The sequence below is a fragment of the Capsella rubella genome, unplaced genomic scaffold (assembly GCF_000375325.1).
Source record: "Capsella rubella cultivar Monte Gargano unplaced genomic scaffold, Caprub1_0 scaffold_8, whole genome shotgun sequence".
Lineage (NCBI taxonomy): Eukaryota > Viridiplantae > Streptophyta > Magnoliopsida > Brassicales > Brassicaceae > Capsella > Capsella rubella.
In genome coordinates, this window is record NW_006238916.1 from 13179500 (window position 1) to 13197426 (window position 17927).

General features: G+C 38.7%; 4 protein-coding genes and 1 non-coding gene across 9 annotated transcripts; 3 read left to right on the forward strand and 2 right to left on the reverse strand.

Annotated features, from left to right (window-relative positions):
- Positions 1-759: 759 nt before the first annotated feature.
- Positions 760-2788, reverse strand: LOC111832127. Its single transcript, XM_023788465.1, has one exon. The coding sequence runs from the start codon at positions 2517-2519 to the stop codon at positions 1053-1055; it is 1467 nt and encodes a 488-aa protein (XP_023644233.1). The 5' UTR covers positions 2520-2788; the 3' UTR covers positions 760-1052.
- A 1897-nt stretch (positions 2789-4685) lies between these two features.
- TRNAE-CUC lies at positions 4686-4758 on the reverse strand. Its single transcript has one exon. It is a non-coding gene; the product is annotated as a tRNA-Glu (tRNA).
- Positions 4759-6421: 1663 nt separating this feature from the next.
- Positions 6422-12452, forward strand: LOC17875135 (kinesin-like protein KIN-7H). 4 transcript variants are annotated; one of them, XM_023783371.1, is made up of 15 exons: positions 6422-6891; positions 7231-7353; positions 7815-8027; positions 8099-8188; positions 8273-8373; positions 8444-8557; positions 8640-8721; positions 8805-8872; positions 8970-9035; positions 9127-9251; positions 9571-9907; positions 10101-10235; positions 10306-11493; positions 11564-11883; positions 11977-12452. In XM_023783371.1, the coding sequence occupies exons 3-15, from the start codon at positions 7823-7825 to the stop codon at positions 12293-12295; spliced, it is 3150 nt and encodes a 1049-aa protein (XP_023639139.1). In that variant the 5' UTR covers positions 6422-6891; positions 7231-7353; positions 7815-7822; the 3' UTR covers positions 12296-12452. The 4 variants fall into 4 exon arrangements, with proteins under 4 accessions (XP_023639139.1, XP_006281818.1, XP_023639145.1 ...); XM_006281756.2 differs by having other exon boundaries at positions 7820-8027; XM_023783377.1 differs by having other exon boundaries at positions 6426-6891; positions 10101-10229.
- A 1519-nt stretch (positions 12453-13971) lies between these two features.
- Positions 13972-15799, forward strand: LOC17874687 (NAC domain-containing protein 105). 2 transcript variants are annotated; one of them, XM_023787860.1, is made up of 4 exons: positions 13972-14021; positions 14114-14373; positions 14716-14990; positions 15203-15799. In XM_023787860.1, exons 2-4 carry the CDS (start codon positions 14202-14204, stop codon positions 15623-15625), a joined length of 870 nt encoding a protein of 289 aa, XP_023643628.1. In that variant the 5' UTR covers positions 13972-14021; positions 14114-14201; the 3' UTR covers positions 15626-15799. The 2 variants fall into 2 exon arrangements, with proteins under 2 accessions (XP_023643628.1, XP_006280905.1); XM_006280843.2 differs by having other exon boundaries at positions 14007-14373.
- A 343-nt stretch (positions 15800-16142) lies between these two features.
- On the forward strand, positions 16143-17887 carry LOC17874941. The gene is made up of 6 exons (XM_023789985.1): positions 16143-16290; positions 16386-16475; positions 16572-16656; positions 16851-16939; positions 17294-17405; positions 17492-17887. Exons 1-6 carry the CDS (start codon positions 16255-16257, stop codon positions 17686-17688), a joined length of 609 nt encoding a protein of 202 aa, XP_023645753.1. The 5' UTR covers positions 16143-16254; the 3' UTR covers positions 17689-17887.
- Positions 17888-17927: the final 40 nt, after the last annotated feature.

Consider the following 17927-nt stretch of genomic DNA (forward strand, 5'->3'; position numbering starts at 1 on the left):
GTTACCAGACATCAACCATTTTTGTCTGCTCCGTTGACTCCAATAATCTTCTTCTTCTCTGTATGCTTTAACCAGCTCTCTTTTTAGAACATGAACCTGTTGAGGGTTTGGCCATCTTCCAGACTGTACCTTCTCAAGAGCCAGCTCACAATGATGAATTTTATTTCTGGAATTCATCATGTTCTTCTTTTTCCATGAGCTTAAAGCTTTTCTACACTCCCTTAACCTCTGAGAAACAAGAAAACCTCCCCCAATAATTCCAGGTTTCCAAGCCTTTCTCACTGCCATTTGAACCTCTGCTTTATGGAGAAATCTTTTATCAAATCGAAACTGGCCTTTATAAGCGTCTTGAGAAGCCATCAGGCAAAGCAGGACAGGTCTATGATCAGAGCCTCTCATGTCTAAAAACGCTTGGTTAGAAGCTGGGAAGGTATCCAACCAATCTTTGTTCACTAAGGCTCTATCTAGGCAACATTGAATCCAATGGTCCCTTCTTCTTCCTGCCCACGTGAATTTATTGCCAGAACTAGGGAGCTCTATCATCCCACAAACTTCAATCATTTCATTGAAAGGCTTAAAACAATTATCACTTCTTCTCGACCCTCCAATCTTCTCTCCATTGTGTCTTATGGCATTAAAATCCCCAATCATGCACCATCTATCTCGTCTGCCAATCCCACTTCTACATATTCTTTCCCAAACTGAGCTTCTCAAACTAACATCCGGATCACCATATACACATGATAAGAAGAAATTAGATGCTCCAAACTGTACTTGAACATCAATTAAGTTCTTATCAGCAAACAAAATATCAATTTGTACACTACCCTTCCAAAAGAGCGCTAGACCTCCACACTTTCCAACTGGGTTCACAGTATACATACTATCATAACCCAACATGCACTGTACATCAAACAAACTCTCTCTACTTTGCATCGTCTCCATTAGAAACAACATCTCAGGGAAATGCTTTTTACGCATCTCTTTGAGACGAGGAATCACCAAGTCTTGAGACCGTCCCAAGCCTTGACAATTCCAGCTAATGATACTCATTAACCATTGGGCGATCCCTCATTTGGGATCACCTTCAGAGGGTTAAGCTTTGACAATTTAGCAGTGCTTGGTCCTCCATCTTCTGCTTTCCTTTTCTCTTTCACATTCCTTGATAGATCTAAGTGCAACAACTGGTCTTCCATTGCAGCTTGAGATAGCTTTGGCTTTGGTTTTCTAATTCTTGAGGGAGGTCTCTTTCTCTGATTTCCTTTCTTTGACTTAGATCTGGAAGTACCAGCCTCAAAGAAACCGGTACTAAAACCCGTAGATCTATCTTGAAAGGGCTGCGACAAAGCAAGAAAGGACCCCAAAGCATCAGAACTATGATTTGATTCTTCTTCCACCAGCCAAGTTCTCTCTTTCATAACCAGATTACCACTAACTCTTTCACCAGTTCCAGCCTCCTGAGCCTCCTCCTCTCGAGCTACCAGTTCCGGTTCTTCAAAACCAAAGACAATTCCTTTATCTTTGTTTACATCAACATGAACAATCGGGGCTGTCTCCATCCTGAGAATGGTTTTCTTGGCAATCGGGTCCTTCTCCACCTCACTAACTGATTTCTTTATTCTATTAGCTTTGACATGCCGATCTTCATTGTTATTAACTAGCAGATACTGTCTCATCCCTTCTAAGACATCAGCCGCAATCCTTTGTCGACCAGTGGCTGGGTCCAATCCAACTTGATCCTCTCTGAGAATTCCAAACAATGGATCAGACTCTTTCAGAAACGGGACTCTTGTTGGTTTAGGCACCGAGCGACCAGCTCTCCTAGCAGCAGCATCATCTTCCCTTTTCTTAATCAATATGGGACAATAGTCTTTTTCATGTGTCAACCTCTGACACTCATAACATCGTTTCTGTATTCGTTCATACTGAAAGCGAATCGTGGTGACTCCTCCTTTTGGAAGCTTCAATTCTTTGGCTCTCCTTAAGGGACGAGAGACATCAAATAAGACTTTCACCCGAACAAATTCTTGAATTTGTGGAATGTCGGGGTCAAAAGCAACCTCTTTCACTTCCCCAATCAACTCTCCCAAAGCTGTGATGGCTTTCACCGTGAAAAAGTTCACCGGGAGATTCCATATCTGAACCCAAATCGGAATACACTGCAGATAGTTTGCCGGAGGACTTTCATACCACCTATCCACAGCTAAAGACCAATCATTGTACGTATGCGTGCCCTTAGCAAGCACCTCTAGAAGATCATGTTCAGAATCAAAGATAAACTGAAACTTCTCGTTAGATAGAGCAACACCTCTCATCCTTCCCGGTTTCTGCCATTTTCTAGGCATGACTCTGATAAGGTTCTTCATTGGCTGACAAGAAGGATTTAGGGTTCGACCAATCAGGCTGATCGAATTTCTCTCAACTGAACTGAATTCCGGCAGATCTGGCATCTCAAAAGGCACCTCATCTTCTTCTTCCAAGGACATGGCCAACATAGCCTTATCCATAGCAGAGGACATGACTACCCAAGACACGTTTGTCAAAATAACCCTTATTTTCTTCCAAAAACCACAGATCCAAACACAGGAGCGAAACCGAGGAAGGAAGAAAATAGACAGCCTTGAAAACAAACAAAAGCTTCCGAAAACTAGAAAAAGTGGTCCCAGAAATGAAGAACATCTAAGAAGAAACACTTTTACTCTTTCCAGATTCACGAAAAAAACTTCAATAATTGACTAAACAGGATAAAGCGGCTAAAAAGGAAAAGGTTTTCCAGTTTAAAAGTTCTCTTCACACCCTAATGAGATACACTAGAGGAGAAAGAAGGTATTTAGCCCAAAAGAGGGTGGTCTTTTTTGAGAGCTTTTTCGGGGGAAGTATTAAATTTCTTTACATATGCTTTCTTTCTTCTTTGAGAAACAATTTTCATATAAGTTATGTATTATTATTCCCCCGTTTTGTTAAAAAGTTAATACTACAAAATATATATTAATGTTAATAACGGATAGGACTTTTTTTCTGGGGCTAGTTTCACGGAAGTTGAATGTTGAGGTGTGTGCCTAGATTAATTAGAGAGGTCAGTGAGGGCCAACAAGACATGTGATGGAGCAAAATAACATTCTTATCGTCACATTATTTTCTCTTCGTACGTTCAGTTTTACGCATCGTCTAGTAGAATTACCACACAACCCATACATAATGGCATATGACTCAAACGGACTCTGTAAGGGTACTTTCACGATATCCTTGCCATGGCTTTTTACGTTATTCAATAATATGAGACCAAACAACAACTGAAGGATAAACCCACAGTCCCACACCATTCATTCATCTCTCAACTCTTAAGTCTTAACCATTATGATCGTATGGGGTCTTGCGTTACTGGCTTACTGGTTTTTCCATTAAATAGATAAGTAATGGTGTATTTGCCCCAAACAAAAAAAAGAAAGATAAGTAACGGTGTATATATATAGTACTCTTGATCATTTCATTTATAAATGTAGTTTTAAGACTTTCTCACAAACATTTAAGAAAACGATCCAATTTTTGTTTTCACCCCTAATAAGCTAAACAATTTTTTTTCTTCCGGTTAGGACGTTAAAGTAGCAAGTACAAGATTATAATTCTTAAAATTAAAAATCTAAAACGATACTTAATCGAACACGAAAAAATAATGATAAAATAAAAATAATTATAGTCGGAAAGAGTAACAAATCATAACAACAAAAATCTATTTACTCGATCGGGGTCAGCTAGTGAGAATGCGTAGACTGAGTGAGTTAAATCCGGTTACGATGGATCCAGCAATGCTTATCGCATAAAGGAATCTGAAAATGTAGGAATCTAAATTTGGAGGGTAGGAACTAGGAAGAGTGTCACGTGCTTTGAAAATCGTTCATTAGTTCGTTCACGTTCCAACTCTCTTGGAGAAGTTATGTTTTTTCTTTTCTTCTTCTTTTGTATAAAGTTTCTTATGCAATTGCCAAATGGTGGGTTTTTACACGACTGTAGAAGTCAAATGAACGTAACATGTAATTTGCGTTAACAATGTATATTTTAGATGTAATGTAGTAATATATATAACAGATAGTAAGATGTTTTCAAAGTGGAATCAGGTAGTTTTAGCTAGTGGCTAAGGCACATTTAACGACGTAACTATCATCTTTAAACTAAAAAGACATGGTTTGAAAATCAGTTTAATTACTGTTATTTATTTATTTATTTATTTGTTGGTAAGCTGAAACAGATCAATGTTATATAGAGATTGAAAAAGGAATCATAGCACGTTTATATAATTTTATCAAAGAAAAAAAGGAATCTTTGATATTCTCTTATTAATATGTAGAAAAATGGAACAGAAGAGACAAGCGAGAGACTGAGAGTGTACCGAACATTGCCGAAACTAGGTGACTATAGATTAAGGCCCGTGTGGTATACGTCAACGTGTACGGTCTCTTTCGGCTTCTGCTGCATATTCCCCCGACGGGATACTACTTTGTTCGGCAGCTTATAACCGGCGGATGGGCTTACCAAAAAACCCATCAACGAAACAATCGATAATAGGACCTTACCTTTTGTAGGCCTATTGAGAGTTATATATTTGTGGAGCGGGCTAAACACCGTTATGTTGTTGTTTGCTGTACAGTTCAGTACAGTACTTCCCATGTTAAAAAGGTAAAAGATAACTCCGTTGCCGGGACTCGAACCCGGGTCTCTCGGGTGAGAGCCGAGTATCCTGACCAGCTAGACTACAACGGATTTTGTTAAATTTTGGTGCATCGAAAGTAAAACACTAGTTTTTGCTTCCCTTTTGAGTTCTTTGGATTTTGTACCTTTTCTACCGTTTGTATAAACCGATTTGCATCTTAGCTTTGAGGCTATGATTTGAGCAACGAGAGAATTAAGAGCAATTATATCGTTCGTTTCGTTCATATGCGACGTTTTGCTTTGGGTCTACCTTAGGTCACTCGCAAGTACACCATTCATACCCTGTGTTGTTATTTCTTTCAAATTCTTTATTTTTTTTGATATAGCTGGTGTAGCGAGGCCCAACATTAAGGAACATCTTTTATTCTTAACTATGGGCTTTTGTGACAAGAGCCCACCTACGGTGGTCCTTCAGAAGAAAGATAGTAAAAAAAAAAACAGAAAGAAAGAAGTAGAGCGCTGAAGACAAAAAAAAAAAAAAAAAAAAGAAGAAGTAGAAGCGTTGACTTGTATGAATCATCATGTGACATATAGTTGAGAAACTTTCGTCCACATCCACATCAACATCATGTGCATGGCCCTTTAATTTATTAAACATGTCTATTTCCTACACAAAAGATCCACTTTGACATAAATGTTGTAGGCTTATTAATATTATAATACACATTCACGGAACAATATAGAACGATATTAAAGAAAAAGAATACACAATTACACATGACCCATCTATCATAACATAAAAAGATATTAAAAAAAGAAGAACACAAGTCTCTTCAATACGCAGACTACCGACCAAGCTATCAGTGCATACTAGTTGTATTCATATGCATGCATGAACCAACAACGTAACATCTGTATCAAATAAATCATATAATTAATGTGGTTGAAACTTAATTAGTACCCTTGGTTGGTTTGGCTTATACACATATTATTTTTTCTTTCAACAAGTGAGATAAAAACAAGAAACGCATGTAAAAAAAAAAAAAAAAGTTACACTCTTACATTATGCTTCATCTATACTTATAGCAGGTACAAGTCAGTCATGAAATAAATCATAAAAAAATTTAACTTTTTACCAAAAAAAAAAAAAAAAAAAAAGTCAGTCATGAAAAATATGGAAAAAGGAAAACATAAAGATGAATGGAAGCCTCTCTCTCTCTTAATGTACTAGTGTTACATTTAATCAGTAACAGTAGTAGTATATAATATTAAATGTGCGTAGGGTGTAAGGAAAAAGGAGGTGTGCGCACGCACATGCATTGCCTCAGCTCTGATGATATATTCATTTTTTTTTATATAAAAATTTACAAGGCACAAAAACGGAACACCCATGTGCACCTGTGCTTTTCTTTTTCCTTTTCTTCTTTTTTTTTTTTTTTCTTTTTTTCTTTTCTTTTTTTGCAGTATATTTGAAACTGTTATCAAATAACTCTCATTAACGATAATAAGAGAAGAAAAAACTCTCATTAACGATATATATATATATACTTACTTAGAAACGAAATGAAATGGAAAGCAATATAGCTTGCAAAAGCAATGAGCGATTGGTGACTTGTCACTAAGACGGAAAGGTGATTGATGTAATGGAACGATGTAGTCGTTAGTTACAAAAATAATTAATCTGCTGAGATTAATATTGGGAGAGTGCAGTAAAAACACTTTTAATTAACAACAGGGCAGTGCGAGAAAGGTTGGTTGAAGCAATAGTTAGTTAACTCTCTGATCGGTGGGGGTAAAAATGGTAATTGAAAAACACAAAGTTACTACATCTGCTTTCTTTAGCGCTGCAGTTTCCGTCGCAAACATGCCTTGCTGCCCTCTGTGTCGCTTACTAATTTAACTACTAGGATTCAAAAGAAAGAAAAGGAAACATTAAAAAAAAAAAAAAAGAGAGAGAAGAGAGAGGAGGATTTGCCAAAATTCAGAGAGAGAGAGAGAGAGAGAGAGAGAGGACGATTTGCATAAAACCCCCAATTAACGAACGAATTGGTGCTTTTACTCCCAATATCAAAAGTAGTCTGATTTGATTCATCATCATCTTTATATCTACCAGAGAGGGAGGAAGAGAGAGACAATTTGGTGGCTGCCTCCGTGGAGGTGGAGATGGAGATCGATCTCCTCCATTTGTTGTTTTGTTTTCTCTAAATATCTTCCTTCTACGCACGGGGCGTCTTTTGTTTGAGGGTAAGATATTTGTATGACTTTGCGCCTGATTTCACTCTTGAATCATCTCTTAGCTTTAGCAAGGCTACAAGAAAGTTTTTTTTTTTTTTTTAAAGTTCCCCCACATTGCCATTGCCATTGTCACATTGTACGTCTCTCTGTGTGTGTGTGTGAGAGAGAGAGAGCCTCTTTGAATAATCATTGACTCTCCTCCTCATCCCCAAGCTTCTTCTTCATGCTCTCTCGCTATGCATAGCCACATTTCCCCTCATGATTTGTTTATTTATTTTTAATACTCGTAGCTAAAATGCAGTATTTGTATTTTTGGAATCTTCTTTGGTTGTTTGTTTTTGGAGGCAGGTTTGGTGTAGGTGTCTCTGAGACAAAGTTCACCACTGCACATGGTGTTACCAAAGATTCCTTTCTGCCAGATCGAACCTTCTACATAAAGACTCGAGCGCCTCTGTGATTTCTTTTCTTTCGGTAATTTTTTGATTTTCATTCTTTTCTATCTCTTATGTTTTCTAGCTAATAATTCACATATACTATAGCCTTAATGCTGTTGCTTGCAACACTTTTCACAGCACTGCTTCTACTTCTAGGGGACCATGCATATATATATATTTCTCACATGACTCCAAATCCTTTCCCTTCATATATATATATAGTTTTCTTTTATGAATCTTGTGTTTGTCTCTGTCTTTGAGACTAGCTAGAGCAATATATCTATCTCCGTATTTTTCTTTTTATGTTTGCTTTGTTTTGTATGTTTACTTACTTAATTATTATAAGCTCTCGATTAATACATGGAATTTGACTGGACTTTCTTGCTCCAATGATTTGAGTTGTTCAGCACTATTATTTTAGTTTGTCTCTCTTTATCCTCACTCTCTCGATCTGTCTCTCTGTATCCTATATATTCTTGTTATCTTTGTTTCTTTAAGGGTAGAAGATGGCTTCCGAAGAGGATCATATGCAAGGACCTAGCGTCACTGAGGAAAAGATTTACGTTTCTGTTCGTATGCGACCTTTAAACGACAAGGAACGGTTAAGGAATAATGTCCCCGACTGGGACTGCATCAACAATACAACTATCATTTACAGGAGCCAGCTTTCTATCTCTGACCGTTCCATGTATCCTTCTGCTTACACGTTTGGTAAGCGATTTTGGTCTTTTCTTCCCGGCCTTTCTTCGTCAGGCCTTACTGAGCCTTTCCTCTGCTTCTAGACAGAGTGTTTGGCCCTGAGAGTTGTACGAGGCATGTCTATGACCAAGGTGCTAAGGAAGTCGCTTTCTCCGTTGTCAGTGGCGTTAATGGTATCTCATCCTTCCTTCTCCGTTTTTTACTCTCTCTCTCTCTCTCTCCTTGCCTTGCATATAACTCGCATGCATGTTTCTTAGCTAGTGTATTTGCGTATGGGCAAACAAGCAGTGGAAAGACTTACACTATGAGCGGAATTACCGACTGTGCCTTGGTTGATATATATGACTACATTGGCAAGGTAAAGAGAGAATACATTATCCTTACATCTTACATTCTCTACCTGTAGCTAATTTTTTTAATTTCTGCAGCACAAAGAAAGAGAATTCATTCTAAAGTTCTCTGCCATGGAGATCTACAATGAGTCTGTAAGAGATCTCTTAAGTACAGATACTAGTCCACTCAGACTTTTAGATGACCCTGAGGTAACTATGATCCTTTCATTTTGTACAACTTATCTTTTTGCAGTCAGTCAATCTCTCATGCTGGGAAATTTCTTTCTGACAGAAAGGGACAGTTGTTGAGAAACTCACTGAGGAAACTCTGCTCGACTGGAACCATTTCAAGGAACTCCTCTCTGTCTGCGAAGGTACAGATCATTCAAAATTGGTATCTCAGGTCTCTACTAGTGATGTTTTGCAACAATGTTGACATATGTCTTACCATTTGCAGCTCAACGGCAAATTGGAGAGACAGCTCTAAATGAAGTTAGCTCCCGCTCTCATCAAATTCTGAGATTGGTAAGGCATTTTGTTGATTTATATTTATGATTTCATATAGCCTTCTTCATGATTTTTTTTGTGCAACTTATATCTTAGTACTCCTACCTTCTTACAGACAGTTGAAAGCACGGCTCGTGACTTTTCCACCAATGATAAGTTTAGTACACTAACAGCGACAGTGGTACATCTATTTGAACCTCACATCATATATTCTGCTAAAAATTGAGTTGAAGGGGGGGAGGGGTTCTATTAAGCAACTACTTGTCGTGCAGAACTTCATTGATCTTGCTGGAAGTGAACGTGCATCTCAATCATTATCAGCCGGCACAAGGTTAAAAGAAGGTTGTCATATAAACCGAAGTTTGTTAACACTAGGAACTGTGATCCGTAAGCTAAGGTGAGCTTGTAAGCACTTAGCTTCCACAGCATTTTCTTTATTGTGCCACCATAGATTAAGATCTGTTCTTTTTAGTTTAAAAGTGAATTTCATGGTCTATTAATCTGTCCGAGCAGCCATTTGTTGTACTTGAAAGTCAAGTTCTCTGGTTCAAATTATGGCTTTATACCTGTTGTCACCTTTTTACCATGTGTATGTTAGTTTTTTGTATTGTTCTTTTCTTACCTTTTATCAGTTCCTATGAACAAGGCTCCCTTTTTTTTGTTCTTTTTCTGAGTGATTCACTATCTTTGTAGCTTATGTGGTTTACTTTATGCAGTAAAGGAAAAACTGGGCACATTCCGTTCAGAGATTCAAAACTGACGCGCATACTGCAGTCTTCTTTGGGAGGAAATGCAAGAACAGCCATTATTTGCACTATGAGCCCTGCGAGAATCCATGTTGAGCAATCAAGAAACACACTGTTATTTGCCAGCTGCGCAAAGGAGGTGACAACAAATGCACAAGTCAATGTTGTCATGTCTGACAAAGCTTTAGTGAAACACTTGCAGAGGGAGTTGGCTAAACTGGAAAGTGAGTTGAGAAGCCCTGGTCAGGCTTCCATTGTATCTAACACTACTGCATTACTGACGGAGAAAGACCTCGAGGTTGAAAAGGTAGTTGGATGTACTTCAGTCACCCTTTTAAGATTCTAGGAAATAGGTTGTACCATGAACTCACAGTTATATATATCATCTTCCTTCGACTGCAGCTACACTTATACTGCGTTTATTGACTTGTCTTGCTCACAAACTAATTGACCTATAATTTCCTGGAGGCTTGAGTTATGATTTATCCTATTTATTACAGCTAAAGAAAGAGGTATTCCAACTAGCACAACAACTAGAGCAAGCTCGTTCTGAGATTGAGGATCTACGACGAATGGTTGGAGAAGAAAAACAACGAGAAAAAGAGACACTAGCAACAGAAACAATAGAGGTAAATGTATGTTATTATCACTTACTGAAAGCCTATATATCCTTCCACTGCCACTTATTAATTCAATTATTTCTAGGCTCTTCTGGAACATCAATACCCCAAGCTGCGAGTGCGCAGTACATGGGACTCTGAGAAGACAACACCACTGAGCCCTATATCAGCTCACCGCTCCAGTATATCTCCACGATCAACTGAATATAGTTATGAAGAAAATGTCTCCCAGCTATCAGATTTTAGGATTGATTCTGCATCAAGTAGTCCGCTTCAACAGCTTGCGTTTGTAACTCGTTTCCCTAAGGTCCCACTTGATATTCACAGGACAGAAACTATACACCAATCTCATGTTCACATAGAGGAGATTGCAGATCAACCTCATGTTCACATAGAAGAGAATGCACATCAACCTCATGTTCAGGAGGAATGGTTTGATGAAAAGGCCGAACAGGCTGACAGGAATTCTGAGGATAATTGCAGGGAAGTTCGGTGCATAGAAACGGAAAAGTTAGATATCACTATAGGTCTAGAGAAAACTATGCCCGAGAGCAGTCCAGGCAAATGCGAGGCTGTGAATGTAGCAGAACCAGTATGTGTGATAGAGCCAAAGAACTTACGACCCCTCACAGAAGCAAAAAACGAAGAAGAAGAAAGAGTAAAGGAAGTCAGTGGTGCCTCTCCTCAAGCAAGACAAAAAAGCAATCTCAAAAAGATTCCTCCACTCTGTGATTTTGAATGTTCTCCTGTTGAGTTTGATTCGACCATGTCTAACCTGAGAAGAATCCCGACGCCTCCAGCACTTATCACTCCCTCTCCAAAAACGCTTTTCACTTGGCATAGGGAGACAGATTCACAACCGTTCGTAGGCATGAAGCTGAGCCGAAGTCAAAGCTGCCGAGCAAGCTTCTTATCGAGCTCTTCCTCCTCTTGGGTTGAGAAAGATGCTGATACACCGCCAAGCTGGTACGACAAAGAATTTGTCAAAACAGCTGAGAACAACCTGGAAATGTGCGATATCAGGAACCTGCAGGATGAGTTTGGCGGAAGGAGCATGCCAACAACTTGGTTTGAGAGAAGCTTGAGTGACACTCAAACGACGCATGATGCTTCACATGGTATCAGTAACGAAACAGATTCGCCAATTGAAACACCGTCCCGGCCATCTGATGCTTCTGTGTTTGAGCTCCAGACAAGTGGTAGAGCTTCGATAAGCCAGGACAGAACAGAGGAGACTGCTGCTCAAAAAGACAAACAAATCATCCATCGCTCGGTTAGTTTTGCTTGACTTGCTTTCGTAAATCACTTAAGTCCGTGTCACTGAACTGTTCATTTTTGGGCAGATGGAGGAAATGGAACAGAAGTTCTTAGCCTTGAGTTCAACAAAGAGTTTCAAGGACGCAGCGGTGGACCCAATACAAGACTACTTAGACACGCCCTTGAATTGGCCGGAGGAGTTCAAGAGGCTACAGAGTGAGATAATAGAGCTATGGCACGTGTGTAACGTCTCTATGGCTCACAGAAGCTACTTCTTCCTTTTGTTCAGAGGAGATCAGAAAGATTGCTTGTACTTGGAGGTAGAGCTCCGTAGACTTAAGTACATCAGAGAATCTTTTGCTCAAAATAGCAACGAAGGGGGCAATATGACGACCCTAATCTCCTGGTAAAAAAAACTCATATTGTATTGTTTGTCTAGTTAATTTGGTTTCTGGTTTAGTAAAAACACTAAAGTAGTGGAATGTATAAAAACAAGCAGCACGAGGGGGTTGACGAGGGAGAGGTATAAGCTGAGCAAGCTGATGCAGAGGAAATTGTCGAAAGAAGAGAGAGAGAACTTGTTCATGAGATGGGACATTGGGTTGAACACGAGGCACAGGCGGGTCCAGCTGGCACACCGGCTGTGGTCGGATTACAAAGACATGGGTCATGTCCGAGAGAGCGCCTCCCTGGTGGGTAAGCTCCACGGGTTCGTGGACATGAATTCGACGTCCAGAGAGATGTATGCATTCAGACCACCTCGTCCCAAGAAATCTAGTCTTTGGAAACGCAGCGTTTTGTCCCTCTCCTTTTTGTAACCTAACTCTCTAATCAACCACAGACCTTCATCGCCTCTCCTGCAGTTAGTGAATTTTGAAGATCGTGGCTTTCTGTGTCTCTGTGTTTATTTCCTATTTGAGTCAGAATTGCCATAAAATTTGATTGGAAAATGTTTATATATCTACATTTGCAGCAGTATATACCTACGAAAGGGATGCCGGACCCTAAAAAGGCACAAAATAATAAAACACAGAGTCGTTGATTAATTAATTGGGGAAAGAAATGAAAGCTGGGGCAATTCCTAATTTAAAATACCAAAACAGAAAGTAAGAAAAATATAAGCAAATTCTCAGATAGATATATCTCAGCGGCGAAAGTCAAAAGTCAAAACACTAACACTAGACTAGGAGTGTGTATAGACTGAATGATTTTCGATCATGTAATGTAATCAGTAATCCTACATGGTAATTAATGGTTACATCAAGAATTAAATTTCATAATTTGGCCATTCAAAATCCATTCGTTGGCTTCCTCGTTTTGTTTTTGCCTTGTATGTAATTAAAGAGCATAGCCGTCTAACCAGTGAAACCTTGCCACGTGTGTTCCACTTCACCATCTCTTTCAACAGCTGCATTCACAATGACAAAAATAACCCCTCACTCTCCTGGTGCCTAGTGGTTGACTGACTGACTCGTGAAAGAAATACTAGTAATAGATAAACCATGCGCAAACGGAGGGAGGCCAGAGGGGGATGGATCCACACCACAATTTCCAATGTCCAATTTCTCCGTAAAAGCAAGTCTACAACATATATCCTACGCTTATTACTATATATATATGTATGTATACCACGACCCGACGTCCGACGACCACCACCACCTTTCCAATCCAACAGTACATACTCAATGCATGCTGTTATATACTCCGAATTCATGCCAAGTCTTTTTTTATCTCTACTTACTCCAATATATATGACCCTTTGTCCCTTTTGATCCATTTTACGATTAATTAGTTAATCCACTATTATTAATGTACCCTCGATCAGATCATTGCTTCCCCAACTAGCTTTTTAGGTTCAATATATGCACCTATATATATATTTCTAGTGTACCTAGGCGTGAAATCAAGTGTGAGAGAGAGAGAGAAACCATGTAGTCGTTTTGTCAAACACAGAGATCAGAGTGTTGACACGAGAACTAACGACAAACAGACCATAAAGGTTTTACCTACGCGCGCACATCACCACATTCTTAATTACACATTTTACATTTATATATAGGGTCATACCCTAATTGAAAGTGTAGCACTATGAACTTCAATATCTTCAGTTTTCCCAGTAGTCATTCTTTTCATGATTTCGAGTGTTTTAAAATATTATATAAATGTATAAATAATAGATAATACAGGATTGAAGAAGGAAACATCATTTGGAGCATGAAGTAACTCAAAACAATATGATGATTTTACATAGCTTCTCTCTCCCGTTTCTCTCAAAACGGAACCACCCACCATTTTTAATTTTTTTCTCATTTTCATATATATATATAAAAGTTCGAACATAATCATTACTTCGTTTCATATATTAATTTAGAGATTCATATCTTCTAATATACTAGTAGTATTTCTGTGTATCTATTATATAGTATACATGTTCATATGTGCATACACTAGAGACACGCATAGAAAGACTGATGGTGAATTACGCCAACGCGATATGAGCTTATGATTACACTCTGAAGTCTAAACACACATGTCGTCGATCAAGTGGACGGTCCATATCTCTCTTTTTTCTGTACCTAATTAACATCTTCAATAAGTCTCTCTCTCTCACTTCTATATTGTTTTCCTCTTGATAGAGTCGGTCGGGTTTCTTCTATGATCGATCTTTCTATGATCAAGAAGAAACCTCATCAAAATAACTAAACCTAAAAGATAACTATCAATATGATGAGGCTGGATCAGGAGTCCTCTAGTATTCCGCCTGGATTTAGGTTTCATCCGACAGATGAAGAACTTGTCGGATATTATCTTAAGAAGAAAGTCGCCTCCCAGAGGATTGATCTTGACGTTATAAGAGAAATTGATCTTTACAAGATCGAACCATGGGATCTACAAGGTATCTCTCTCTCCTCTTATATACTTATCATACCAATATATATATATATATATATATATATGCATGTGATCTATCGTTCATACGTACTAACCAAAGAACGCTGGTTCCATCTATAATATATGCAATTTATGAATTATACATCGATCTACTCTATATAATTAAGACTATATATCTAGAGGAGGTCAAATTAGAAGTTAGGGTTTTGACAACTTTCGTATAAACATACGTACACATGACGAAAGCAAACTATAAGCTGCTAGATAACTATGTAGATCTACATAAATTAATTTGTATAAAAATGAAAGATTCATATGCAACCTATGAGACTGGTTATATATGCAGAGAGATGTAGGATAGGGTACGAAGAGCAAAAGGAGTGGTATTTCTTCAGCCACAAAGACAAGAAGTATCCGACTGGAACTAGGACTAATCGAGCCACCGTAGCCGGTTTCTGGAAGGCAACAGGGCGGGACAAGGCCGTTTACCTCAACTCCAAACTTATCGGTATGAGAAAAACGCTTGTATTTTACCGAGGACGAGCTCCTAATGGCCAAAAGTCCGATTGGATCATTCACGAATACTACAGTCTCGAGTCACACCAGAGCTCTCCTCCACCGGTAATTAAGAATGATCTTATTTATATATATATGTAGAGCCAAAATATTCTTCTCACTTTTTCCCCACTATATACATATATATACGTAGAAATAATTCAAATGAAGTTGTGTGTATCTCATTTTCTTGGTCTCGAGAGTAAATGGATTAATTAAGAAACAAACTATTACTACTTATATATAGATCAAGATTAAACGGTACGGTACTGAAACAGGAAGAAGGATGGGTAGTGTGTAGAGCATTCAAGAAACGAACGACAGTCCCGAACAAAAGAAGGCAACTTTGGGATCCCAACTGCTTTTTCTATGACGCCACTCTCTTGGAACCTATAGGCAAGCGAGCCAGACATAACACTGATATCGCTGTCACACCATTTAAGCAAGAACTAGTGTCCGAGGTCAATCACGTAGAAGACGGATCTATGTACCTGCTTGACCCCATGGGAGATGATCAATTCTCGCAGCTTCCTCAGCTCGAGAGCCCCTCTCTGGATCCGTGGGAAATGACTCCGAAGAGTAATATCTCCGAGACGCAGAGTGGCCGGAAAGATGACGTGAGCGTGGAGAAGAGGATCACTGACTGGAGATATCTGGATAAGTTCGTGGCGTCTCAGTTGCTGATGAGTGGCGAAGAATAGAGGCCAGCGGCTTCAATCTATGCATGCATGCACAAGAAACGGCATCGTACTTAATTTGGGACTTTCAGTCTTTCTTACACACATATATATATATATATATATTATGGTCGTACGTAATAAATTGAACGAAAGGAATTGATTTCCGATGGATAAACAGAAGAAGGTGAGAAACCGAACAAGATATATATATTGCTCTACATGCACTTGCTCAGTTTTATTCGTACATAAATGCATCAGAGCGACTCGAGAATAATACAATACGGTCCCAAATTGCGCGGTATTCAAATTATTCGTTCTAAAAGGAAAGTGGGCTCAAGGTGGGCCCAATTAATATGGGCTTTGTCTACCATGCGCGGTGAAGCATGGTTTGTGGTTTACTCATGCTCTGTCCCCCTTCCCCAATAATTATTAAAAAAATACATATCCAAAAGAGCTGTTGTTTCGTGCGTCTGTTTGAAAACATATTGTCGTCTCACATACGGTGTAAAACGTCACGCCGTTGGATTGCGATTTCACGAAACGTGAAGTGGCGCTCTCCTTGTCCTTGTCCTTGTGGTGGCGGATGCAAAGAAAACCATGCTGATTCTAAAATCTAAATACAGGATCGATTCGTAGCAGTGAAGAAGCAAATGGGAGCATCAGATTCAACTCTGCTAGGCGCTCAGGTATATATGATGTTTTTGGATTTGATTGATTCTTGAGGCATCATGTTCTTCAATCCTCCGATGTACATATATGAAATTATTTGAACAAATTCCAGGAAAATGGAGGTGGAGATGTGATTACGACCATCTCGCATCGATCCGAAACAGTCGATCCCATTCTCGAGAATTTGAAATCCCTCACAGTTGTGAGTTTACTCCAATTCGCCCAAAATCGAACATGGAAACTAGTCTTCTTCTCTCAATTTTCGATTAAATATTTTTGTTGTTGGTTTGAAATGCAGAGTAGGCCAATATTGAAGTCGCCTCCCACGGAGAGCAGCTTAACGGACATCTTAGTGAGAAAAGCTCTGTCGAGTTCATCTTCCAGTGAGCTTTCTTTAAAACATTTGTTATTGGGATTTGTGGTGAACTTTAAACCTCAAATGATGGATTGTGGGGGTTCTGCTTGTCTTTGGGTTTTGTTGCATCCTGTCGTCGGTTTACTTAGGCTCAATGATGAAATAACTCTTTTCTTGTCTTCATTCATCTTACAACTCCATGTTTCCTGCTTTTCTCCCCAGATACGGTTGATCCTCAAATACTTGTAGAGCTCTTCTCCATTTACCGAGAATGGCAAGAAAGCAAAGCTCAACAAATCACCAAGACACAGGTCTCTCTTTTCTTTTTGCTCCTTTTGTCAATCAACTATGAGTTCCTTACTCTTATTTTCTCCTCATGGTCTGAGTATTTCTCCTCTTAGCCTTTGAGTTCAGTCTCTAACAAATGTTTGCAATTAGCCGACAACTTTCTTTAGACTCCCCAAGTAATTAGTGTTTCTTTTTGGTTCCCAAATGTAGCGCAAAGGAATGCAATCCTTTTCTTTTCTTTTCTTTTTCTATAGATTTTCTACTTACTTTGGTTCTATGTCTGAAACTTCTGCGTGTGCATCACAGTGACAGTGTGTTTGTAGGTTTAGCAATTAAAGGGAAACTGACTTATATTACATGTTGTATCATGTATCTAGGAAGATATAGAAAACAAGATAGAAGTGGCAGATGCTTTGGCGACTAAACTCTTACAGAGGTTCAACTACTCTGTTTCTGCAATGAGGACAACTTCCCAGCATTTATCTCAAGGTACTTTTTGTTTGTGTAGACTATGCATATGTGTTTGACACTGGACTTCATTTTTCATTTTTCTTATACTTGGAACATATTTTTAGTTCATGGTTTGCAGGTGGAGCTCGGGGAGCTTAAAGGAAGGTTAACAGAAGTGATCAACAACTGCGATACATTATGTAAGCGAATTAATTCTGAAGGACCTGAATCTCTAAGGTCCACAGTGCCGCCTTTTTCTCTTGCATCACCTGATTCAGTCAGTATTAACACTACTACTCTGTCTTCTAAACAAGATGCATAAGAGTAAATACTCTGAACAATAGGTAGATTGGTGAATCAGAATATGTCTAGATTTATACTATATTTTCTGATCTCATTTTGAGTTTGCATAGATGCATGATGATGATGCTATTGATTGATCTCTTTTGTTGTGGATCTTTATTTCGTTTTTCATTTCATCTTTTAGGCTTTCATATTTTATACATCATTACATTGGTTTATTTTCTGAGTTGTATAATCGCTGGTGAACACTAAGGAACC